The following is a 25,724-nucleotide window of genomic DNA, read 5'->3' on the forward strand; positions in this document are numbered from 1 at the left end:
GGCCATCGTGCAAGACAAGAATCGTCTCGATGGAGCAACTTATATATAGTATGTATATGTAGATATATATGTATACGCGTAGTACGTGCTGGGCCCGTGTAACGTGGAGGCACGCGGCTGGGATCCGTTCGTGGGACTCGCGACAGAGACACGGATGGCCCTTCCATTCACAGACCACGGTGTGCTTCCCAGTACAATTCAATTCGCTGGAAACCGACGCCTGCTGCACGCTCCGCACAGCGCTGGAATGCTGATTCTCGAATATGCCTTGGCTTGCCGAGCAAAGCACGTAGGATGGAAACGCGAATCTTCTACCGTGGCTGGCCGGGAACACCGTGCGGAAACGCACACGCCGCGCATTTCAACCTCGCGCCTTCGAGTCGCGGATCGACTTCCGATCGAGCGGTCTTCACGTCGTAGTGCTCGTCAGCTGGGATATAGGTTTTTTGGTCGGATCTGGAACGAAATGTGATCTGATTCATTGTGAAATACAAAGGAAAATTTTTGTATAAAGAAAATCGTCTGCATTCGTTATGTTCTTTCGAAGCGAGTTCTTAACGATGAATAGAATAATGTAATAATAGAGTTTATAAAACATGGAAATTTAAATAAAAATGGATTGAATGGGCACACAATTTCATTCATGTTAGACAAATTATACCAATTCGGCAACTATTTTCTATTTTTTGAGATATATAAGATTTGTAAATGTTTAAAGAACTATTACATCTTTTAAGTCTACTATGTTCTAAAGAAGTTCTAAGATAAATGTCAATGTTTGAAAGTAAGCTTGAAATTAATTTAAATTTCAACGATTCGAAGCTACGTTATATGATCAATATTCAATGAAATATTGTCTGTCGAAGAAAGATTCCAGTTCCCACTAATCAGATCTATTCGATTCCAGTCTCCGAGATGATGGTATTAAAATTTATCAAGGTAGTCGATTTGAAAAGAAGGAGATCGTAATACGAGCTATAAAAGAGTTCGCGAAGCATCTTCAGCGCCATATAATAAATCTGCCAGCACGGTTCGTTCAATGAAGGGATCATGCTGGACATTCGAATCCTTCGCCTCGCAATGCACGTATCCGCGTACGGAGACGTTTTGTGCATTTCAAAGAGTTCCTGGACGGTTTTCAAAGAAAAAAGTACAAGCAGAGACTTTCGAAAAGAGGACGGCGCGTCATTTGCGAATTCGTACATTCTACACATTCACGTCGATAGCTTATGAAATAACTATCTCGAAATCAAAGTACACGCACAGAATAGACAGAGAATAGAATCACCATTATTGAAATATTAGAAACATTCGCAGTTCAAAAACTGTATGGTACAAAAATATTCTAATAAAGATTTATAACAATAAATTCTGAAAATATTCTGAAATGTGAAACGATCACAGAAAGAAACAATTATTCCTTTATTCAGCCTATTGTATCTTTATTGCTTTAATGGTTATTAGATGTATGTGAATACAAAGGAACGCGTGGATAAATTGTAAGGTAGAAAATATATATTTTAAATATTGAAATGTAAATATAAGTCGAAATATAATATGAGCTGATCCAGATCCGCACGCTAGCAGTGTTACCCTATGACTGAAAACCCTGAAGCCAACGTTGCCTGTGTACAGTTTATGGTTTGCCTTCGACGCAGTCTTTCGTCTATGCGCTGTCGATGGCTTCAGTGCTTGAGAAAACTAAAGATCAGATGTAGAGTTTTCTTAGAAGTGATGACCACTTCAACATTTATTAATCTCGATACGAATTCTAAGAAATTCAATTTTCAGAAAAACCACCTATCCAATATCAAACAGTAAAATTCTGTATTAAAAGACTTCTGTCTTTCCGTTCTATCTAAAGTCTCTTGCAACTAGTTTGTTCCGCCAATAATAGTTTCGTACTTTCCAAATTCTTTCGCAACCAATATCCAACTTTCATTCTAAAAAAATCTCGCTTCGTTGAAATTCGCAATAAACGCGAGTCGAAGACGTAAACCGGAAAAAGAGAACATCCTAGAAAGAGAAGATCCTATCGGCGAATAGAGAGGCTTATTGTTCGAGTAGGAAGAATGGCGAGAAGCGATTGTACCTTGCAAAGGGTGGCGTGTCGCGTTTCACAAACAATCGAACTCTCGAGTCGCGCGCGCAGCACTTCAATTCCGAAGAAATTGCGAAAACGACGCCCTGTAAGGCGAACGATAAAGACGAAACGAAAGCGAAAGATAGAGATAGAACGAAGCTTGTGCACGTGCGTTTCTACTATGGATTCGTCGACGGTGAAAACTAGCAAGGATATAAGGATAAACGAATGGCAAAGACAGAGCAAGAGATAGAGTGAAAAAAATAAAAGAATTCTGTATTCCATGCACACTCGGCATACAATTCGTTCGACTGGGGCGAGGGTGTTAACGAGAATTCGCCCACGTACGCTCGCGCCATATGACGCTTTGACTCACTCCGTTGTTAAAGGCCGGCTCACCCTCCGGACAAACGCATCCCGCCGGTAATTACTATGATAAACTGCATGCAGAGACACGACTCGTCTCCCTATGAAATTTCATGGGAAATAGAGTTCCTTAGATTATTTAGCCTCGTACATACGCTACTTCAACGTTGGAATTTCCATAATGAATTCCAGGAAATGAATGTTATTTTCGTACTATGCACAACTCTGTTTAGAAATATTTCTATGTTCCTGGAAAAATTAAGAAAAATCTGAGAAATCATTAAGGAATTATTAAAATGTTTAAAAATTGAAAAATTGAAATTGTAGTTTCCACGAGTAAAAATCTTCGATACGAGGGAAAAAATATATGTTTTGTTAATTTTGATGAATTGACCAATAATTTGAACGAAATATGTAAATATAGACACACAATTAATATTTGGTACGGGATTTACACACTTTTCCACTAAATCAATTATTTAATGCTATTCATAATTTAAGCGCTGCAATTATTATCCCCTTTGAAATCTTAGAGTATTTTTAATATAACTCTCAAATCAGAGAACTGTGAGAAATTGAGCTATAAATACAAACTTCTGCTAATAACTTGTATGAATTATCACGTTTGAATAAGAAATCATTGGATCATATAATGAGAACATGAAATGAAATGTATATTTTTTTCTGTTGCAGCGCCCGTATATGACCAGGATACCACACAAGTAGCAGAATACGATGGAGGTACGTACGCCGTGACGACTTTCATTACTCCTAATCTAATCAATGTACACGCACGTTACCGACGACGTGAGGTTAATTGTAGCTTCTATCAGAGTCGAACAGACAACACGTGCCGTTTTAACGATTCAACTCTTTCAATGAATATTAAGAACGTTGTGCACCGCTTTAACCTTCAATATCACATATTCACATAACTGTGTAATACATATCGTTTAATAGAATGCAATCTTTCATTCTCTTTAAACTAAGGAGGAAAACTAACTTAGGAAAATTCAATTATTCTCTTTAAATCCAGTTCAACTAAAAAATGTAATCTCTTAAAAGAAACTTAAAAGAAAAACAAAAATAAATATCCCAAATAATTTTGTTAATTTACAGCCACAGCTGGATGCTACTATAACTTTCAACACTACGCGGAGGGCGATAGAATCATAACGAACGAGCCATGCCTGAATTGCACGTGTCACAATCGAATGCTGATGTGTTACTTGAGGGTTTGTCCCTTCACCAAGGCAATTGGCCAAGACTGCACGGTTGAAAAACGCCCGGATCAGTGTTGTCCTGTCATAACCTGCCCAGAAGTGCCGGTACAACTATTGACCTCGACTACTAGCGCGCCAGCAATTTCCGGTTCTACGGCGATCGGTTTCCACGACAATTATGGATGCAATGTTGACGATCGGTTCTACGCGGATGGTGCCCAATTACCCACCGACCCTCAGAATCCTTGCGAACTCTGCTACTGTATCAGGAATAGGACTACTTGCGTCATGCAGGAATGTACTTTACGTGTGGCTGGATGCAGGCCTGTTTATCAACCGGGAATTTGTTGTCCTGTCAAATATAATTGCGGTAAGTTTCTTGTAAACGGCATTAAACAGCGAAACATTGTGATAAAAGAGATGTGAATTTCTGTTACACCATGTAACTTGCGTTATAAAAGAAACGTAAGATATTGAAAAAATTTTGAAAGACTAATGCTTCCAAAGAGTTTTCGTCGACACTATGTAAACTTTAAATTCTAACTAAACTTACTTGAGAATTTTCTCACTTTATCTTTTTTTTTTTTTTTTTTATTTAATTGATACAATAAGATTATTTGTATAGTAAAGATCCACTAATAGTATTGATCAGTTGTGCGAAGATAAATTTAAAATATTATATTGTATCAAACGTTACAACGTCTTCGGCAATTTTGGTTATTCATCAAGATTAATTTCTGTATATGTTTCATTTGGATTATAACTGTAAATCTTCAACAGAATACGACGAGGAACTCGCCACGACAGTTGAACCAACGCCCGGTCTAATTATGACTACCACGATGGCCCCAGGAGCAACACCGCAGTGCTACCACGAAGGAAAAGTTTACGAGGATGGTGACTTGATCTACTCGACCCAGCCCTGTCAGCATTGCTATTGTTTCCGCGGTGACATCGCATGCGCTGTGCAAGATTGCGGAACACCGATGAAAACTCATGGAAAGAATTGCACAGCCTTACCACCGCCGGAAGGAGAGTGTTGCCCGACCACGTATCAGTGTGGTAAGAAACAACTTCCTTTATTACACTGCTTAAACGCAGCGAACATTCCAACGTTCGCGAAACTAGTTCTATATAAACGTTCTTTATTGCATAGAAGAAGATGGACATGGTGGACTCGTTACATTACCTAGAGGCGAGGAATCATCTACTGAGGAACGCGTTCCAGAGACTACAGTTGCAACTGTGACAACAGCTGAGAAAGAAGCACTACATCCTGAGACAACAGAAGAGACCTTCCCAGGTTCTGACAATGTCATTCCTCAAGATCACGAAATCGTAACCACTCAAGCGCCAGTTGAAAGCGAGCCGTCTACAGAAGAACCCAAAAAAGAAGAGGTTCCTTCTCTGGAAGAAACCGCTGCTCCAGAAACTCCAACAACTCAAAAAGAAACTGAAGGTACTGCAGCAGTGACAGAAGCATCTAGCGCAGCACCAAAATTAACTGAATCTCCCGAGGGAGCAAAGGCCGAAGCGACGGAAGCACCATCCGTAGAAGAAAAGGGCGAAGAAATGGCTACTACACCTGCAGAAGAAACTACTCAAGAAGTCACCGAAATATCAGTTCCAGAAGAAGTACCAGAATCGTCACCAAAACTGGAAACTACGCCGCAAGAGGTAACTACGGCAAGAGGGGAAGAAAAACCAGAGGTAATTACTGAACAAGCAATACCAGAAGAAACACAAACTGAAAGTAAAGTGCCTGAAGAAACACAACCTGAATTGCCAAGCGAAGAGAAACCAACGAAAGAAAGTGTGACTGTTTCGGAGAAAGAACCAAGTGTTACTGAAGAGACAGTTCCTACAGAGGAGCATCTAGTGGAGGAAGCCAAGATGCCTACGCAAGCACCAGAGTTTCCAAGCGAAGCACCAGAAGTTCTCAGCGAAGAAAAGGGAACATCTGCAGTTTATGCGACGACAGTTAAAACATTGGGCGAAGGGGAAGTAACTGAAGCAGTCAAAAAGACTGAAACTCCTGTCACTGAATCAGAACAGGGGCTGTCTACAGAGGCACCCATTGAAGAGAAACCAGAAGAAGCCGCAATACCTAAGACTGAAGTAACAACTGAGAAACCTATTGAAGAGGTTCCAAGCACAGAACAAGTTCCCCAACAACCTGAGCAAGTTCTTGAAGAAGAAAAGGAGAAACCAATGGAAGTGAGCACGGAGCAATTACCTACAGAAGAGCCTGCAGCGCCAGTAGAACACGGTGTAGAAGCAATACCTACAGAAGTTCTAGTAGAACAGAAAACAGAACAACCAGTACTTGGACACAAGGTTCATGAAGTGCCTGGTCTGGCTCCCAAGAAAGAAGATATGATTCCTCCTGAAGTACCGGAAACTAGTGAGCATCCAGCTGTAACAGAAGAGTACCACATGGAAGAGGGAACTCCTATAATTCCAGAACGTGGTCCACCAGGTATCTCGATTACGGAACGTGTACCAGAGAGCAAAGCAGAAGATAAGGATGCAGTAACCGAAATTCACATTACGGAAGGTTATGTTGACATGAAGCCACCAGAGTTCCATATACCAAGCAGTCTCGTAACTGAAGCACCTGAACAGAAAGGTTCGTCTATGTATGTACCTACAATTTACGAAACAACGATTGCTCCTAAACAAGAAGCTGTTCCTATAGAAGAAGGAACTACGGCGGAAGCGCAATTGCCCGAAGAAGCGCCTTCGTCCACTTCGATTGCGCCAGAAAAGACTACAGAAGGTGTTCCTCCGGTTACGGAAGCTGGTGAAGTTCCGGGTGAAGAGAAAGAGGTAACAGAAGCTGCTGCGAAGGGCACTGAACCTAGCCCTGCAATAGAGATTTCAACATCAGGCCCGAAAGTTCCAGAGGAAGTACCACAAGAAACTGAACAACCTAGTTTGCCAGAGGAACAGAGTACGGAGACATTGTCTACCGAAGTTCCACCGACAAAAGAGTCTTCTGAAGAAGAAGAGTTACCGACAAAGAGACTGACTTACGAAGAATCTGGAGAAACCTCTTCCGAAGAAGTGAACGATTCAAGCGAAGAAATTACTGCTTCCAAACAGAAACCGACTCAAGAAGCCGAGAAAGCACCTGAAGAACACGTATCTGAAACATCGGTTCCAACTCCAGCTGAGGTACCTGTAACAGAAGAATATCCAACTGAGCAACCAGCTGTCGAAGAACAAACCGTAGAAACTGACAAAGTAAGTACAGAAGGTGTACCAATGGCACCTACAGAAGTCAACGCAGTTCCGGAGGAGAAACCTGCTACAGAACAAGAAGAACAAGGTACTGTTGCGCCGGGAATAGCTTTGCCAAGCGAAAAGCCTGATATTAGTTCGGAAGCTCCTGAAGAACAGGCTACTGAGAAACCAATTACTGAAGAGGAAGCTCCAGTTACTAAGAAAGCTGAGGACGAAACAAGTATAACACAACTACCCCTCAGCGGAGGTGAGCGACCTGAAACAAGTGAGAAACCTGTCGTTGAAGAAATGCCAAAAGAAACAACGATTTCAGAACTCGAAGGTTCGCCAGTAACTCAGGAAACGACGAAGGCTGAGGAACCAACGGAAGGCACTCTAACAGTTGAAGGTCACACAACAATGGAGCCAGAAGAACAGAAACCAGAAGCACCAGAGGCTAGTGAACAGCCAGCTCTTGAACAAACTGAATCACCGATAACCAAAGAAACATCGTCTGAAGGAGTAGTGCAAGAAGAACAAAAAACGGAGGAGCCAACGAAGGAAGAGGGCCCAACTGAAGGACCAGTGACTCCATCTCCATCGACAGAGGAATCAATGACTGAAGGATTAGCAAACGAAGGAACACAAACTCCTATAGAGGAGCATACGCCAACTAAACCTCCTATTAGTGAACGTAAAGAAGATGAAATGGGTGCAGAAAAGCTGCCTGAGGTGGAAAAAGACGTTCAGAAGCCATCTCTTGAAGAAGAGAAGCCAACTGAAAAGCCTGTAGAAGAAGAAGAAATTGCTGAGCCAGGAGAAGCTCTAATAACTGAAAGACCTCTTGAAGATCATAAACATGTTGAGAAAGGACCAATTGAGGGACCTGCAGAAGGAGAGCAACCGGCGGAAGAAGAAAAACCAACTGAAGAACCTGTTGAACAAAAACCTGAAGAAGAAGAGAAGCCAAGTGAAAAACCAGAGGAAGAAGGAAAGACAGTAGAGGAGGAGAAATCAACAGAACGTCCTATTGAGGAGGAGAAACCAACTGAAGGACCTGTTGTAGAGGAAAAACCAACCGAAGGTCCTATTCCAGAGGAAAAATCGACTGAAGGACCTGTTGCAGAGGAGAAACCAACTGAAGGATCTGTTGCAGAGGAGAAACCAACTGAAGGACATGCTGCAGAGGAAACACCAACTGAAGGACCTGCTGCAGAGGAGAAACCAACTGAAGGACTTGTTCCAGAGGAAAAACCAACTGAAGGACCTGTTGTGGAGGAGAAACCAACCGAAGGAGCTGTTGCAGAAGAGAAACCAACTGAAGGACCTGTTGTGGAGGAAAAACCAACCGAAGGTCGTATTGCAGAGGAGAAACCAACTGAAGGACCTGTTGCAGAGGAGAGACCAACTGAAAGTCCTGCTGTAGAGGAGAAACCAACTGAAGGACCTGTTGCAGAGGAGAAACCATCTGAAGGTCCAATTATAGAGGAGAAACCAACTGAAGGACCTGTTGCAGAGGAGAAACCATCTGAAGGTCCAATTATAGAGGAGAAACCAACTGAAGAATCTGGTGTAGAGGAAAAACCAACTGAGGGACCTGCTGGAGAGGAAAAACCAACTGAAGGGCCTGTTGCAGAGGAGAAACCATCTGAAGGACCAATTATAGAGGAGAAACCAACTGAAGGAACTGTTGGAGAGGAAAAATCAACTGAAGGCCCTGGTGTAGAGGAAAAACCAACTGAAGGACCTGTTGCAGAGGAAAAACCAACTGAGGTACCTGCTGGAGAGGAAAAACCAACTGAAGGGCCTGTTACAGAGGAGAAACCATCTGAAGGTCCAATCTTAGAGGAGAAACCAACTGAAGAATCTGGTGTAGAGGAGAAACCAACTGAAGGACCTGCTGTAGAGGAAAAACCAACTGAAGGACCTGCTGTAGAGGAAAAACCAACTGAAGGACCTGCTGTAGAGGAGAAACCTACTGAAGGCCCTGGTGTAGAGGAGAAACCAACCGAAGGACTTGTTGTAGAGGAAAAACCAACAGAAGGTCCTATTCCAGAGGAAAAATCTACTGAAGGACCTGTTGCAGAGGAGAAACCAACTGAAGGACCTGCTGCAGAGGAAACACCAACTGAAGGACCTGCTGCAGAGGAGAAACCAACTGAAGGACTTGTTCCAGAGGAAAAACCAACTGAAGGACCTGTTGTGGAGGAGAAACCAACCGAAGGACCTGTTGCAGAAGAGAAACCAACTGAAGAACCTGTTGTGGAGGAAAAACCAACCGAAGGTCGTATTGCAGAGGAGAAACCAACTGAAGGTCCAATTATAGAGGAGAAACCAACTGAAGAATCTGGTGTAGAGGAAAAACCAACTGAAGGACCTGTTATAGAGGAGAAACCAACTGAAGGCCCTGGTGTAGAGGAGAAACCAACAGAAGGACCTGCTGGAGAGGAAAAATCAACTGAAGGATCTGTTGAAGAGGAGAAACCAACTGAAGAATCTGGTGTCGAGGAAAAACCAACTGAAGGACCTGTTGCAGAGGAGAAACCTACTGAAGGCCCTGGTGTAGAGGAGAAACCAACCGAAGGACTTGTTGTAGAGGAAAAACCAACAGAAGGATCTGTTGTAGAAGAAAAACCAACAGAAGGGCCTATTGTAGCGGAAAAACCAACCGAAGGGCCTATTGTAGAGGAAAAACCAACCGAAGAACCTGTTGCAGAAGGAAAACCAACCGAAGGACCTATTGCAGAGGAAAAACCAACCGAAGGGCCTATTGCAGAGGAAAAACCAACTGAAGGACCTGTTGCGGAGGAGAAACCAACCGAAGGACCTGTTGCAGAAGAGAAACCAACTGAAGGACCTGTTGCAGAGGAAAAACAAACTGAAGGACCTATTTCAGAGGAAAAACCAACTGAAGGACCTATTTCAGAGGAAAAACCAACTGAAGGTCCTGTTGCAGAGGAGATACCAACTGAAAGTCCTGCTGTAGAGGAGAAACCAACTGAAGGGCTTGCTGTAGAGGAAAAACCAACTGAAGAACCTATTTCAGAGGAAAATCAAACTGAAAAGGCCGTAGAAGAGAAGCCAAGTGAAGCCACTCCTTCTCAAGAGATTGTACCAATATCTGTAGAAATTCCAGTAGAAAGTCCAATCGGAGAGAAACCTTTTGAAACTCCTGAAACAGCACCTACTGAAGTTCCTAGTGTAGAAGAAACTGCTAGCTCATCTGCTCCGAAAGAGGTACCTGAAGTGTTGACAGAACTTCCAGAAGAAAGTTCAGAAGCTGCCATCACCACAGCTACGAAAGAAGTTTCGCACGCCGAGGAAGCACAAACAGAGAGTGGTATGTCACAAGAGCAAACAACAAAAACTGCCACTATTCACGAAGCACCTTCTACAGAACCAACTACACAAGCTTCAGAGCAGCCTATTGAGGAAGAAAAATTACCAGAAGGAAGCACTCAGGAACCAGAATTACCTGCTGAAGCATCAACAGCAGCTACTCTAAGTGAAACACCCGAGCAAGAAGCTAAAGTTCCTGAGGTTGGTATCATGACTGAAATCCCTGAAGTGTCATCGGTTGAACCTGGAGCTGTTAAGACAACAGCAGCACCACCTGAAGGAACGAAATTACCAGAAGGGGAACAGAAAGTATCTACTCCCGAAGAAGCTCAAACTGAAACTCCATCGCAAGAAGAGGGAACGACTCAAGCTTCTCAAAAGAAGGAATCAGAGGCTCCTATTACAGAAGAGAAAGTTTCAGGTGTATCGCTTGCAACACCCAAAGAAGGAGAAATTCAGGAAACGACACCCTATGCAGAAATAGCGCCGAAGGTCACAACTGAACAAATAGCAGAACAATCCACTCTGGCTGAAAGACTTCCGGAAAAAGGACTATCCACAGAAGCTCCTTATATACCATCAGCAATTCCAGGAGAAGGCAATTGTCTCGTCGAAGGACAATCTTACAGCAACAACTCTATAATTCCTCCAGCCAACCCTTGTCAACTTCAATGTCGTTGCATCAGTAGCATCATTCAATGTGACCTTGTTCAATGCCCACCGCCTCCCAATCATTTATCGAACTGCATGCCAATTTATACTAGCAAGGATGCCTGCTGCCCGATGTACACCTGTGACTCGACGCCTACAGCAGGGTTGGAATCCGATAATCATATGATCGAACACGAAACGCCTAAATACGAAGAGGAACAGAAAACTGTATCACCGACAGCTGAAGTTCCAGTGAAGGAAGGCACAACGGAAGCTATCAAGGAACATTCGACTATGGTACCAGAAATTCACATATCCGGTGAAGAAACGACTGAACAGACACATGCACCTGGTTTCTCCGAAGAAAAGCAAACGACGCCGAAATCTGCAGAATCTGAACACGTACAAACGGCTACCGTTGGAGAAGCTGCCAAAGAACCTGAAGAACAAACTCTAAGTCCAGTATCTCCACAGATAGAGTCTTCTAGTCAAATACCTCCAGAGGAAGCAAAAGAAAAAGAAGGAATCCCAGAGGAACAGGTAACCAAGATTCCATCTACGGAACAGCCAATCGAAGGGCAGGCTCCTGAAAAGCAACCTTCAAGTACTGCTGTGAGTGGGGAACAGACAGTTGTAACGACAGAAGGAATCCAAGAAGAACAAACTTCTGCTGGAATTGAAAAGGAAGCTTCTACCACGATAAGGCCAACGGCTGAACAACCATCCATTCCATCTGCTGAAGAAGGAGAAAAATCTGTAGAAGGCGAAGAACAAATAACTGTTTCACCTGCAGTTTCAGAAGAAGGTATAAGCAAGGAACCTGAAGTTCCAAGTTCTTCCATATTGCCAGAAGTTACAGTGACGGAAGGTCAACCTTCAGTGAATGTTGAAACTCAAGGACCACTAGAAGAAGGCACTACTGTGGGCCCAGAATCAGTAACACAGCCTGAAGAAGAAGGAGTAAGGGAAACTAAGCCAGCTGAAGAGGAAAAACCTGCTCAACCTGAACAACCTACTACAGAAGGTGGATTACAGACAGTCCAACCTGGTGAAGCAGAATCTGAAAGAACATCCATACCACCTGTTGAAGTGTCTACTTCACAAGAAGGTGTAACAGCAGGCGAAGAACATGAAGTGACTCATGTGGAACAAGGAACTGTTAAACCAACTGAAGGTGAAACACCCGTAACGGCAGAAATGGAAATGACTGCACCTAGTGTGACTAAAGAAGGACCAAGTAGCACAGAAGCACTCGAAGAAGGAATAACCGCGCCATCAATCATGGGTGCAGAAACTACAAAGGAACCAGAAACTGTTTCAGAAACTACTCCAGAAGAAGAACATACCGTACCCGAAAGAACTGAACAAACTTTGATACCTACTACTTTAGCAGAAGACGGAATTAAGGAAACCGTAGTTAAGATGACTACGACAACACCCGAAGAACAACCTGTGAAGGTACCCGAGGAACAGTTACCAAGTTCTACCGAAGCTGCTGAGATAAGCACTCAGCAACCCTCAACATCCACTGAAACGGAAGAAACGGTAGAAAAAGAGGGGGTCACTGAAGAACAACTAAATATCGTTAAAATGAAACCTGAACAGGAAACTACACCACCACCTAAGGAGCAACAACCTGAAGTAATATCAGCAGTGAAAGAAGCAGCAGAATCTGTTTCACCAGTTGCAGAGGAAACTACACCATCGTCGGAAGCTACGCAATCTCCTGTATCTCAGGAAACTATTACAGAAGCAACACCTGAAGCTAGTACCGAGAGAGCAGCTCCTGAATTGACTTCTCCTCAAACACAAACCGAACAACCTTCAGTGGAGAAGGAAACTGGGGCACCTGCTACTGAAGAAGTGGCTACAGAAGGAATTAAGGAACATCCTATTGAACCAGAGGAGCAACCGGGTACTGAGAAAACAATTATAGCTCCCGTTGAAGGTAAAGTGCCTGAAATTACAGCACCAACTGAAGTTCCAGAAGAGGTAACAAAGAAAGAAGAGCAAGTGACAGAATCCGTAGTACCATCTGAGGAAACTACAATGCCAGTTGTAACTGAGGGAGAGCAGAAACCTAAAGAGGGAACTGAGGCACCCGCAGAGACGACCAAAATGCCTGATATGGTAGGTGAAGGAATTACAGCTACAAGAAAAGAACAACCTAGTGCAACACTACCTCCAGTTGTGGAAATCAGTTCCACAGTAGCATCAGAAGAAATTCCAATTTCGCCAGAACAGACAACGGAAGGGCAGAAACCTCTATCAGAAGGCGAAGGTGTAACAGAAGAGAAGGCTACGACTGTGCCAAGTGAAATGGGTTCAACTCCTGAAGAACAATCTTCTGTGATGGAAGAAAAACCGGAAGAAGAAATGCCAGAAATTACGCAGAAGACTGAAGTACCATCTGTGGAAGAAACAACAGGCAAACCAGTGGAAGAAGAAGCAACAGGCAAACCAGTGGAAGAAGAAGCAACAGGCAAACCAGTGGAAGAAGAAGCAGCAAGCAAACCAGCGGAAGAAGTAGCAACAGGTAAACCAGTTGAAGAAGAAGCAACAGGCAAACCAGTCGAAGAACAAGCAACAGGCAAACCAGTCGAAGAACAAGCAACAGGCAAACCAATTGAAGAAGAAGCAACAGGCAAACCAGCGGAAGAAGTAGCAACAGGAAAGCCAGCGGAAGAAGAACAGACGCATGTTGAAGGGCAAACAACTCCAGTAGAGGAAGTCGTAAAGGTAACTGAAGCTGTTTCTACGGCACCTGCCGAGGCTAGTTCTACTGAAATACCAGTGAAGATAGCGACTGAAGAAACAACAGAACAAGGATTATCTGTAATACCAGAAAAAGCACTTCCCACCGAAAGACCTGCGCAAGCTACTGAAGGACCTGTGCAAGCTACTGAAGGACCTGTGCAAGCTACCGAAGGACCAGTGCAAGCTACTGAAGGTCCGCAAGTTCCTCTTCAAGCACATGAGGAAGAATATTCGACCGAAGCTCCCGAAAACATAACTCCTGCAGGAGAGGTCCCGACGCCAGAAGTTCCAGAGAAAGAGATTCCAACTGCGGTACCAGAAGAAGCAATTACTACGGAGGCAGCAGAGAAGGAACTTCCTAGCGAAGTTCCAGAGGAAGCTCATCCTACCAAAGCACCAGAAGAGCTTCTTCCAGAAAAGGAGAAACCTACCGAGACAACAGAGAATGGTCTTCCTGAAGAACAGAAGCCTGGCGAGGTAACTGAAAAGACTCTTTTTGAAGAAAAGAAACCCGCTGAAGTAACTGAGGAGATTCCTGAAGAAGGAAAGCCAGTCGAAGCTGAACAGCAAACAGTTGAATCTGAAAAAGAAGTTCCTCAAACTACTGAAAGTATTTCATTCAAAGAACAATTACCTGATTTAGCATCAAATTTGACTAAAACTCCTCAAGTTGAAGAACAGACAACTAAGCTTCCTATCACTGCCGAAGAAGAATTATCGCAATCAACTACACCAGTAGCTGAAGCTGAAGCAACGTCTCCTCAAGAAGGAGAAGTTCCAGTATCTCCAGCTGAAGCTACGGAAGCTACAACAAAGGAAGCTGAACCAAGTCAACCTTCAGAGGGAACACAGCCTGCGGTAACAGAAGCACAGCCTGCTGTAACAGAAGCACAGCCTGCTGTAACAGAAGCACAGCCTGCAGTAACAGAAGCACAACCTGCTGTAACAGAAGCACAACTTGCAGTAACGGAAACACAACCTGGTGAAACGGAAGCACAGCCTGCTGTAACAGAAGCACTGCCTGCTGTAACAGAAGCACAGCCTGCTGTAACAGAAGCACAGCCTGCGGTAACAGAAGCACAGCCTGCGGTAACAGAAGCACAGCCTGCTGTAACAGAAGCACAGCCTGCTGTAACAGAAGCACAGCCTGCGGTAACAGAAGCACACCCTGCGGTAACAGAAGCACAGCCTGCGGTAACAGAAGCACAGCCTGCTGTAACAGAAGCACAGCCTGCTGTAACAGAAGCACAACCTGGTGAAACGGAAGCACAGCCTGGCATTTCAGAAGCACAACCTACTACCAAACCAGCAATTGAAACTTCAACACAAGGAGCAGAAGAACACCCAGGAACTGAAAAGGCTCCTGAGGAAGAGCACGCAGTTTCAGTGTCAACGGAACAGCCTCAAGAAAAGAGTACAATTGAACCAACGCTTTCTGAAGAGAAAAAAGAAGAAACTCACGAGCTGCCAACGGAACCATCGGTTGAATCAGCCGAAGAAGAAGAAGAAGAGGTAGAAGAAGCTGCATTGCCAGAAGCACCTTCGACAACCGAGAAAGAAGAGCCATCTGAAGGTCAACTGCCAAGTGGATTTGGCGAGCATCTTCCACCAGTGAATCACACATTTGAAACCACTGAACGACCTGTAAAACCAATTATATACGAACGACCTACGAGTACTTTAGCTCCGCAAGTTCCTGAATATCCTGATCAATCGGTAACTGGAGAAGACAATCCACACTTCCCTACACATGGTGGCAGTTACTTGAGTCCCGATGAAGATTACGACGAAGATGACCAAGCTATTTACGGACCAGGAACTTGCCGATATGGCGGCAAAGTTTATGTGTCGGCACAACAAATTCCAAGAGATGATCCATGCGACTTCTGCTTCTGCTTCAGAAGCGACATCATTTGTCTGCAACAAAGCTGTCCACCGCCGATCCCAGGTTGTCACGAGGAACCGATTAGTGGATTCTGTTGTCCAAGATACGAGTGTCCTGTGTCAATGGCCACGTCGCTTAATATCACCACAACGACGACCACGACGACGACCACGTTGCCGCCGCACTTCCACGCTCATGCATATAAGGGAGCTGCGAAACGAAGCGGCTGTCAAATTCGCGGACAAGCGTATCGTGTTGGAGAAGTTATTAGGTCCGCGTCAGGACCTTGCCTTCAGTGCACGTAAGTTTAAAGTCTCTTTTTAAGTAATTATTATCATTTGAGGTTACTGAGTATAAGTTATACTCAATAGGAATTATATATATCCCAAAAATTTTATATTTTAATCAAATTCTATGTCATATTCTAAATCGTATATTTTCGACTAGATTCTTTAGGAATCAAGTGACATACTGACATGATATTAAATTATACTTCCTATTTAAAAATAACTACATCCGAAAACTCTACATTCTAACTATAGCAATATATGGCATCAAATGACCCAACTACAGATCACTATCAAAAGTAAAATAGCCACGAGCGAAACACTCATTGTCTTATAAAAAATTGTCCTCAAACCAGTGGTTTATCTCGAGCATATTCACAATCCCCGATTTTCAATATAATCATATCACGAAGAGTAACCTAATGAAAGTCTAATTGTTTTATAATCCGTGGATAATAGGAATTTAGATAGATGCGACAATAATATTAATGGAACGAACGATTTTGAATTTCAGTTGCGGTGGTGATGGCAACATGAAATGTGATCCACGAGTGTGTAGTCCGGAGCCGATGTTGAGGCAAATGATCGCAGCGGCTACGGCCAGAAGGAGGAGATGAGCCGACCAACACGATCCCGGGGATCCGTCGAACAAACATACGCACAAGGAAGTCTAGAGCAGGATCAGTGTTGTATAAAAGTGAATTAAAAATATTCTAAACTATCTAAATGTCGCGGAAACACAGACTGTAACGTGCTTCGGCGATCACGAACTGAGTGGCCAAAACCGTAAACGTTTATATTATAATATTATATTATGTTATATAAAGAGAAAAAAAAAGAGAGGAAGAATGAGATAGAGATAGGAATAGAGAACGAGAGAGAGAGTGAGAGAGAGCGCGAGAGAGGGAGAGATCGATGAGCACGTGTAATGGAAGGGACTAAAGGAACAAAAAAGAAAGAAACGAAGAATTTAGCTATGTAAAACAAGGCTCGTTTTTAGTGCCAAACGTGAAACAGAAATAAGCAAACCAGTGGAACGAAAAGGGATATTAGTGGAGAAATATTTCGTGATAGTTCCATGTCTTACGCCATTATCTTTTTTCTTTTTTTTTTTTTTACACGTAAAAACGATGGTTATAAAGGAAGAGAAAAAGCGATTAATGAAAAAAAGTTGCTGAACGTACGAGACTTATGACTGTGCCTTCGTCAGTGCCGACAACAGCGGCACTAAACTTTCGTTCCGTGACAGCCAGATACGGCGCTAATTTTAGCCACGATCATCGTCGTTGAAGCTTGATATTCTCGAGGAATCGTCGTTAGGAATTAAATGTGGTGATGGGATACAAACGTTTAAAACGATAAATGCGTTTCAGTCGAACGCGACCAAAAAAAGAAATAAATAGATAAAAAAGCGAAGAAAATATACGAACCTTGGTACATACGAAACGATTTCCTATACAGTGACATTGTAACAGCAATATCAGAGATTGTACGAGGGATAACCACGAGATCTTTTTTTCAGCGTAAAGCCTTGTTGATTTCCCGCGTACGATCGAATGCGTGAGAATTCGATTCACGCGACAAGAAATGTAAGCGCCACGTAGCACATTGCTCTTGTAATACCACTGTAGAAACTTGAACAACGATGATCCACGGCGATCTGCCGTACGATCGCGATAGATCCAAATCGTTTCATGGCTGACACGCGTCGTGCGCTAACGATCAGTCCACATCTACTCACGTCTGCTGACGTTCACGCGTGTTCGAATGCGATCGACAAGATACTAGAAATATCAACGCCGCAGATCCATGACAAACTGCCCAGTCAATAATTTCTTCCAACTATTTTTTACGCAACAACATTCCTCTATAGAATTTTTATAATATCCTTCGTCTTCCTATAAATCACGAACGCGATAATACACCGAATGTATAGAGTTGGTGGAAAAGACGTATTAAAATTATAAAATCCACTAAGCATTCAAATTTAAACGCACCATGTCAACTGAAAATTATTTCTTCCGATATATTTGAAAACATTTCTACAATATGCATGTAATTTAGAATATAGATTCCAAACATACGTAACTTGTTATTCTTTTGATACATAAATTTGAAATATCATTTTATAATGTTTAGAGTTTAAGATTCAAGGCGACGTCAGTCGTCGTTTAATATGTCGATTCCACCAATTGCACATACGAGTAAATTCCTTTCCTTATCGCGATAGATCCGTGTAATAAGCTAAGATCGTATTCAAGCACGCGCGCCTGTATGTGTGCGTGCGTCTGTGTGCATGGTACATTTATATGTTTTAAAGATAAAATGAAAAGAAAGAAAAAGCCACAAAGACAAGACGAAAGGTACGCGTATCTCAAAGCTCAAACAGCGGCTCGCGCGGAGGACCGAACGCGAATTTGCTTCTCCGGCGAGCTGGCGTCATTATACATATATATATAAATATATATATAAATATAAATATATACATTTATACGATTCTTTATACACACTGTACCCCCTAAAATAATAACACTTAACGATGTTCTATACGTTTGTATGAAAGCATATTAATTATATCTATACGATGATCGTTCTTCGTTCTCTAGTCTCAAAGTGTCGCGGGGATTGTGGTTCTACGATATAACGTGTCCACCACTTCACTCCTGCGATTTATCCGTAAACAGTCAATTAGAATTTGATACCCATTTTACTAAGCCATAGCGCGTGGAAAACACCCGAGGAACAAGCGGAAAGTGTTCGTTCACGTATACAAGGAGTCGAATGTGGAACACATTGTCAGAAACGCTTTGAGACTCTGGAACTTGGGGCCGTTTAGATGTAATAGAACGAACGCTATTATTATCGCAGAAAGTACCACGCAAGATAGCTGTCCCTGTAATTTATGATACGAACGATAGACCACACGTATTAAAGTTCTGTCTTCCTGAAAAAATTCTGTCTTCAAGCGAATCCCGTCGAATGCTTTTCTGTATATGCGTTCGTTAATTTAGCTCGTAATTTCCCCGGACAAACGATCGAACGTGAAACATTCGCGAATAAACGCGGTCTGAAAAACACGAGTATGAATAGGGAAGAAATTTCTGCCGGAAGGAATTAGGAGAACGTAGTGTAACCATAGTGCTTCCAATGGCAACTCGATCGTGATATAAATGGCCATATTATTACTGTCACTGTCTCGAAGATTATCTTTACATACGTAAACACATCCGATAATAAAGTTACAATACATAGAATTCACGAAAACCTTCTTTATATCTAAACTGTCTATACGTCGATTTAGCCCAAAGACAAATATTTAAGGAGCATTTAAAATAAAGTAGAGTCTTTGTACATGAACCAATGCATGACTAATGAGATTAAATATTCAAAATGAACGATTTGGTTGGTGATGTAGAATCTAGGTTGGTCGATTGACACGTTCAATGCATATCTGAATTGACCTACTTTTACAATATGTACATAAGGGAATTGTACGTTTTTTAAGATATTTTCCTAATAATTCATATCAAGCAAATACTTGAATTTTACGATATAGAAATAGATTTTCTAAAATAATTATTTGTGACTTTTAAAAGTCACAAAATTTGGAAACGAAGCTTTTGGGATGGTCTCGTGAAGAACACATACGATACCGAAATAGGACTCAAATGAAAATGATTCATTAGCATATGGCATTACAGGTAGTGGAAATCGAATCAACAATGAACGTATTAATGATATATTTTTTATAATTAAAACACGGTCGGGTGGCCACCTTGCGCTATCTATTCGAGGAATGAAAGTTCTTATTGCTATTCATAAATGCAGTCCATTAGGAAAGTGCGATAGCACAATATCTTTCTATAAAAACGTTGAAGCTAACAGAGCTCGACAATCTTCAAATATAATTTCCCCTGCGATTAAACGTGAACTCGTTTCTCGCGTACGAACCAATCGTAATTTCAGTACTTACGCGCAATCGAATCGGCTCTTTTTTAAACTAACGATTTTAGTAATTAGTCGAGCCTAGTATTTATCTTAATATCCACTCATAGCGATAGTATATTATACGGGCTAAGATGCAACAAGGTCGTAATTTGAATCGTCGAATAGTGTTATCGACTAATGTTTTAGGACTGTAGGTAGAACCACATAGAACCCTATACTAAATTCAAAATTACACAATAAAAACAAATGACGAACTATGACTAATCTATTTCATTTATTAAGTAGAAAATTAAATGACCTTTTAATAATTAGAAATTAGACTATTATTAATCATCGTCTAATATTATTAAATAAAAAGCTAAAAATACAAATTAGTACTTTAATATATTGAAAAACAAAAAGAGGGATTTTAATATATGTAAATATAAATTTTTATTCCATGTATTACATACATATGCATACATGGCCATGACAGTGGGTCCTTATGTGGTCATATTTCTATCAATTCGTCTCAGCACCATGATTACTGACTAATAAGTACTGTCGACTACTGACAAGTTTTACAATCTCGTTATATCGTGGCTCGTACTATACCGAAGGTAAAACGAGTATCGAGTTGTTACGACGGTACGTTTATATGATATAGATGTGTAACTGTAACGTAACACATAGGATGCATGTAATTAATTAACAACTGCGTGCTCAGCGTTGGTAAAAATCTTCTCCGTCGTGTCACAAACGATCAATCCGTCGCGGCTGATGAACGTGTTCTTTGACAACGCAAACGAGCTACGCACCTTTATACATATTATATATATATATATATATATAAATATAGATATATATAAATATAAATACATGATATTTATACACAGAATGACCAATTTTCATCTGGTACCAATAGTCTTCTAGCGCGAACGTTTACCGCATCGCGATAGTTCTTCGATTATAGAAATCGATTTTCAATGGAAGCCGAATTGTAGATTAGAATTGATCATGCTGTGAATAGCGAGACGAATATTAACTATGCACAGTACGCGAATATACTCAAGATGCTCGTGATAAATTTCTCGGATATTTCTTCTTTCTGTCTTCTCTTCTTTCATTTCGTTCGTTCGTTCGTTTACTTTCCTCCTCCATCCTTTATTTGTTTCATTTTTGTAATCAATTACGAACAACCACGATGACAGTTATCCCCATTATTATCAGCATAATTATCCATTATTCGCCACGTGTAATAATATGTGATACATAAAGAAACGAGCGAGCCGAGGGTATCTCGGTGGTTCTGACTGTATGGAAGTAGGTTAGATTTGACAGTACGTGCTAGTATAAAGTGTCCTTTTATATAGAATAAACGATTTTGTATGTCTAATTTCCATCTACTCTCTGATTCTCACTACCTTCCCTTACAAGGGGATATTAATGGTTCGAGTTAAAGAATATTTGAATAAAACATTATTCAAAAATGATACAACAATTGATTGCATGTAGTAATTATTAAAAATTTGCTGATTTATTTCACATACATGGTTAATAGTTTTGCTAATAATAAACAGCCAGGAAATAGCAGCTAAGTTTATTTGCTTCTTCTTTGTTACTCCTGTCCACTTATTTTGTTTTCATTAAAATCGATCGTATTCCAGAAGTTTATGTTTGCAAAGTCGCTACTAGTTTCCATCTTTATGTTTCGTGGATTAGCTATATGAAGATATTGAAATTCTTTTTCATTGGGATTTAATGTTTGCCATTGAACATCGCCGGCACGTGGTTTACTGAAGTATTTTAAAATTTTTATTAAGAATATATTTAAACAGCAAATCGAGATAATTAAAGAAAAAGTAAAAATTTTAAGTAACATACCCCTCTATAGCAAATGACGTGTAAAAATCGAGCAATATTTGTTGCATTTTCAAGTCATTCGGTCTCGAAACGTTTGAAATTCTAGTATCAAACACAAGAAATGCATCATCTCCATGGCTTACCCCTAATCCATCCGGTAAATTTAAAAGAAAAATATTAACTTAATAACTACTAGTAAGGTTTAAGCTTAGAAATATATAGTATAATAATATGAAATAATAATAATATTAAATTTTATTAATACCATAATCACGAGATTATAAAGTAACTTACCAAAGTTCTTGGTAGAACCACCACTCACAATTTCACTAACGCTATGCATAGATCTGTAACTGTAGTAATAAGTCCACACCGGACTTTTGTTAATTTTTGCGTGCAAAATGACAGCTTTCTGAAAATCAACGGCGAACATCCGATCACCTATCATATGTGTCACCGACAATGATGTGTTACTGTCAATAGGTTTAGATCCCAAATAATACTTCCTAATTTTTTCCGCAACCTCTTTATGTTGATTAAGAGGAAGAGTATCGTTATAGTCAAGCAAATATGGTGCAATATTATCCCAGTCATCGTTCAACTGCTTCAACTGTTGATCATTATCAACGAATTCTACTCGAAAAAAACTATGTATTTTACGTGGCAGTACACATAGAATTAATACTATTATTGTATAAAATCAGACCTGCTGAGATGCATAATCCTTCTTCGCTAACTACTCCAGAAATCCAGGGAACATCGTATGCTTCGCCACTAACGATAATATCGATTGGCGAACGTGTAATAAAAGGGTTGGGTCCATATTTGTCAACAACTGGTCCAAAAGGTACACAATGATCAGGCTGTGATTAAAGATTTGAAACTTATATGAAAATAGATATAATTGTAATTGTACAATATCAAGATAAAAAAATAGTAACAATTTACCACTTCGCTAATAGCTTGCGATATAATTCGCGCAGGACGAGTTTGGAGACAATTGACCATTTCTTTTGTATTACGTGTTGGACATCCTAAAGTAACTGCGAATCTTCTAGCCTTATCAGGAGCATATTTTGTCTGTGCCCAAGGAGTGAGTGCCACGCCACTTATCGATATTCCTCCTACATAAAATATACAATATAAAATATAAAATATCTCTCATATTAACTCGACAATAACATAAAGAAAAATAACCACTTACTTTGGAAAAGACCAGCACTTAAGCGTGACAAATAATGATAATGGACGCTGGCACTACCTGCACTAAAACCAAAAATAGTTGTTTGGTTCGGATCTCCACCGAAACTTCTAATATGATTATGCACCCAACGCAAAGCCACGTTCTGATCTTTCAATCCCATATTTCCAGGTACTACACTGTCACCGGTACTGAAAAAGCCTTAAACAAACACATTTTCCGGATCTTGTTATAAGTATAACATATGAATACTTTTAGCTTCTCGTGATCGAAAGGTCTACCAATTTGAGTAAACCAACAAAATCAATTAAAAATCAAGTGGCTTTTAAATTTATTAAATTAGTTAAATCTTTTAAATTAGTAGTCAACTGGTACTATTAATACTAAATTTTTGGAATAAAACCTTTCCATTATTATTCTTACCAAAGAATGCTAGACGATAATTAAAAGTGACCAGGATAACATCACGGTCCATTATAAGCGTTTCGTTAACTTCGTTTCCGCTACCAAACTGATAACCTCCTCCGTGTATCCAAAACATCACTGGTAACAAGGATTCATTGCCATTCCTGAACGGTATATAAATATTCATATATAAGCAATCCTCACATCCCGTAACTTTGTCTCCATTTTGAGGGGTAGATAATATATCATATTGGGTGCAAACAGAACCTTTCTCCACGGCGGGTAACTCATTTATCCATTCTTGCACGGGCTGCGGTGGCTGTAATTTCACAATATTCTATTTAAGTATCACGTTTCGTTAATCAAAAGGATTTTAGTTTCTTGACATAATTTTCCACGATTGTTCTACGTACTTCGAACCTAAGTTTTCCAACAGGCGGTTGCGCATAGGGAATACCTTCGTACGCCTCGTATTTCCTACCATGTCGAGAAATCTTATAATATCCGCGTATGTCCCCAAGAGACGTCCTGACTCTGGGTATCCGCTCATTCTGCCACGAAAAGTTCACAAATCCCAGCAGGAGCAAAGCGATAACTGATAGTTCCATTGCGTTCCTTTTGAAGTTACGTACATATCTGACGGATAGCAAGCCTGTAGCCTCTACAAAACTGCCCACAAGCATATGAAAATGCACATTTTAAATTAACAATATGCTTTTACCGATTTACTTGCCATATAATTAATAATTATACCAGTTATACAGCTAATTGTTTTGCTGTCTAGTGATACAGTTAGTAATTATATATCAAATAATACTGATTGCCCAGGTCTAATCAAGAGGAGGTGCTGCGAATGGAGACCCACCCTATCCGCGACCCATCCACCCTTCTGTTGCAAAACAAAATCTTAATAATTCATCATCAAATAAATGCTTCTTTTGGTGTGCGTTTGCATCATGTTCAAAACAAACAGCAAAAGGAGCTTTGAGAAGAAAAACCGACGCGAAAACTAGAAACCTGACTAGGATTCATGAAAACGTAAAATCTGAAAATTAAATTAAATCTTAAGAGTTAAACGAAAAGAACAAGAGAATAAGATGAAATATGTACCATATATAATTAAATAATACACAATATATACATTCTACATGCTTTTACATTACCATACCACATTTCTTACTACCTATACTTCAAACTATTTACTACCTGCACCTTACCTCACTTACTTTGATTACAACCACAACCATAGCCTACTTAACCATAAATCACATTTACATAAAAATCTAAATATTTGCTTACTCTCTATGTACGTAATAATCTAAATGTAATAAAGGGAAAGGGAGGGGATATTGTATGGAGCATGATGAGAGATGACCACAAAAGATCCTGAAACAAATTCAATCTGCAAAATTGGTTATTAAAAATGGTTATTAAAATTTTACAAAATATATATAATTACTCCCTGATTGATATAAGGTTCAAACATTATTTCGTAATATTAGTTTCTTTCTCTCCTTTGTTCACTTCCTTTATTTCTCTCATTCTTTTGAGCCTTAAGCATACTGCATATTTAAGATGCTATGAAATATTCAAATATATTTTAATATATTTATAAAATAAATTTGAAACAAACTCATTTACTGATGGATTTGGTATATAAAAGAAACAGGTATCTCTAAAACGAGAACATTTTATACATGAAAAATAAACTACTACTAATGGTCAATTATAGATCAAATTACAATTGATTAAATTTTAGCAAAATTAGAGAATCATTTGTATCTTTTTAATCGAAACTAGGATTACGTTGAAGACAAGAAATTTAAGTAATTGAATTTAAACTGAATTTGTTACGCCGTATGAAGCGGCCAATAAGTCAGCCCTTATTACCTGACTGTCAACGGCCCTCATACCGTTATTCTGACCTTCTACAGACCCAAGGACTCACCATATACTCTAACGATAGTTTAATGTCTAACGTATATAGATGGGTTAATCGGTCTGCATTAAAATTACGGGACGTAGAGTCCCAAAAAGTACTTTACGTTTACAGCGGGCTATTCACCACTACCTGGAATTTATTACGTGCTGGTAACAATCACGAATAAAACAGGTATCTGCCATACGGAAAGAGCGGATGTGTATACAAAGAAAAAAGGGACTTCATCCCAAAAAACAATATCATCCACTACCTAAGACGGTAGAAAGTCTCCCACTCCTGAGATGGCGAAAGAACGAACTGTGAGTCGAGTCTAGGCCAGTCTGTGCCACACATCTCCCGGGTTCCTTTGGCTCTTCAGGCTCTCGCGACAGTCAAGTCAACTGTTCGTACGACAAACGGGCAATCATATTGACTCTCTGTTCCGTCTAAGTAATCGAATTCAACGACTTCGCTTGTGTATGAGAGTGTGTATCCGTGCAAATTAGAAATAAATATATATATTAATAAAACTGTAGACTACAGTTTTATTCCAACTGAACTACCCCTATTATCCCAAAAGAAATACGGGGA

The 25,724-nt window shown here is 40.5% G+C and overlaps 2 protein-coding genes across 14 annotated transcripts in view; one reads left to right on the forward strand and one right to left on the reverse strand.

The window, feature by feature from the left end:
* The window catches only part of LOC139985262 (uncharacterized), a 61,887-nt gene extending 42,817 nt beyond the window's left edge, over positions 1–19,070 (forward strand). Inside the window, exons 3-10 of one of the 13 annotated variants that reach the window (XM_071999560.1) lie at positions 3,143–3,190; positions 3,569–4,042; positions 4,453–4,734; positions 4,829–7,981; positions 8,282–8,371; positions 8,402–8,731; positions 8,762–15,830; positions 16,331–19,070. In XM_071999560.1, the coding sequence (XP_071855661.1) occupies positions 3,143–3,190; positions 3,569–4,042; positions 4,453–4,734; positions 4,829–7,981; positions 8,282–8,371; positions 8,402–8,731; positions 8,762–15,830; positions 16,331–16,433 (11,549 nt within the window). In that variant the 3' untranslated portion in view covers positions 16,434–19,070. Of the gene's footprint in view, positions 1–3,142; positions 3,191–3,568; positions 4,043–4,452; positions 4,735–4,828; positions 8,732–8,761; positions 15,831–16,330 lie in introns of all 13 variants that reach the window. The other 12 variants (XM_071999554.1, XM_071999561.1, XM_071999555.1 and 9 more) reach the window with 12 other exon arrangements.
* Positions 19,071–21,266: 2,196 nt separating this feature from the next.
* On the reverse strand, positions 21,267–23,847 carry Est-6 (venom carboxylesterase-6). The gene is made up of 8 exons (XM_071999578.1): positions 23,626–23,847; positions 23,231–23,531; positions 22,811–23,008; positions 22,555–22,730; positions 22,313–22,469; positions 21,901–22,239; positions 21,628–21,751; positions 21,267–21,539 (listed from the first exon to the last, which is right to left on the reverse strand). Exons 1-8 carry the CDS (start codon positions 23,818–23,820, stop codon positions 21,362–21,364), a joined length of 1,668 nt encoding a protein of 555 aa, XP_071855679.1. The 5' UTR covers positions 23,821–23,847; the 3' UTR covers positions 21,267–21,361.
* Positions 23,848–25,724: the final 1,877 nt, after the last annotated feature.

This window comes from Bombus fervidus, chromosome 3 (genome assembly GCF_041682495.2).
Source record: "Bombus fervidus isolate BK054 chromosome 3, iyBomFerv1, whole genome shotgun sequence".
Taxonomy (NCBI): domain Eukaryota; kingdom Metazoa; phylum Arthropoda; class Insecta; order Hymenoptera; family Apidae; genus Bombus; species Bombus fervidus.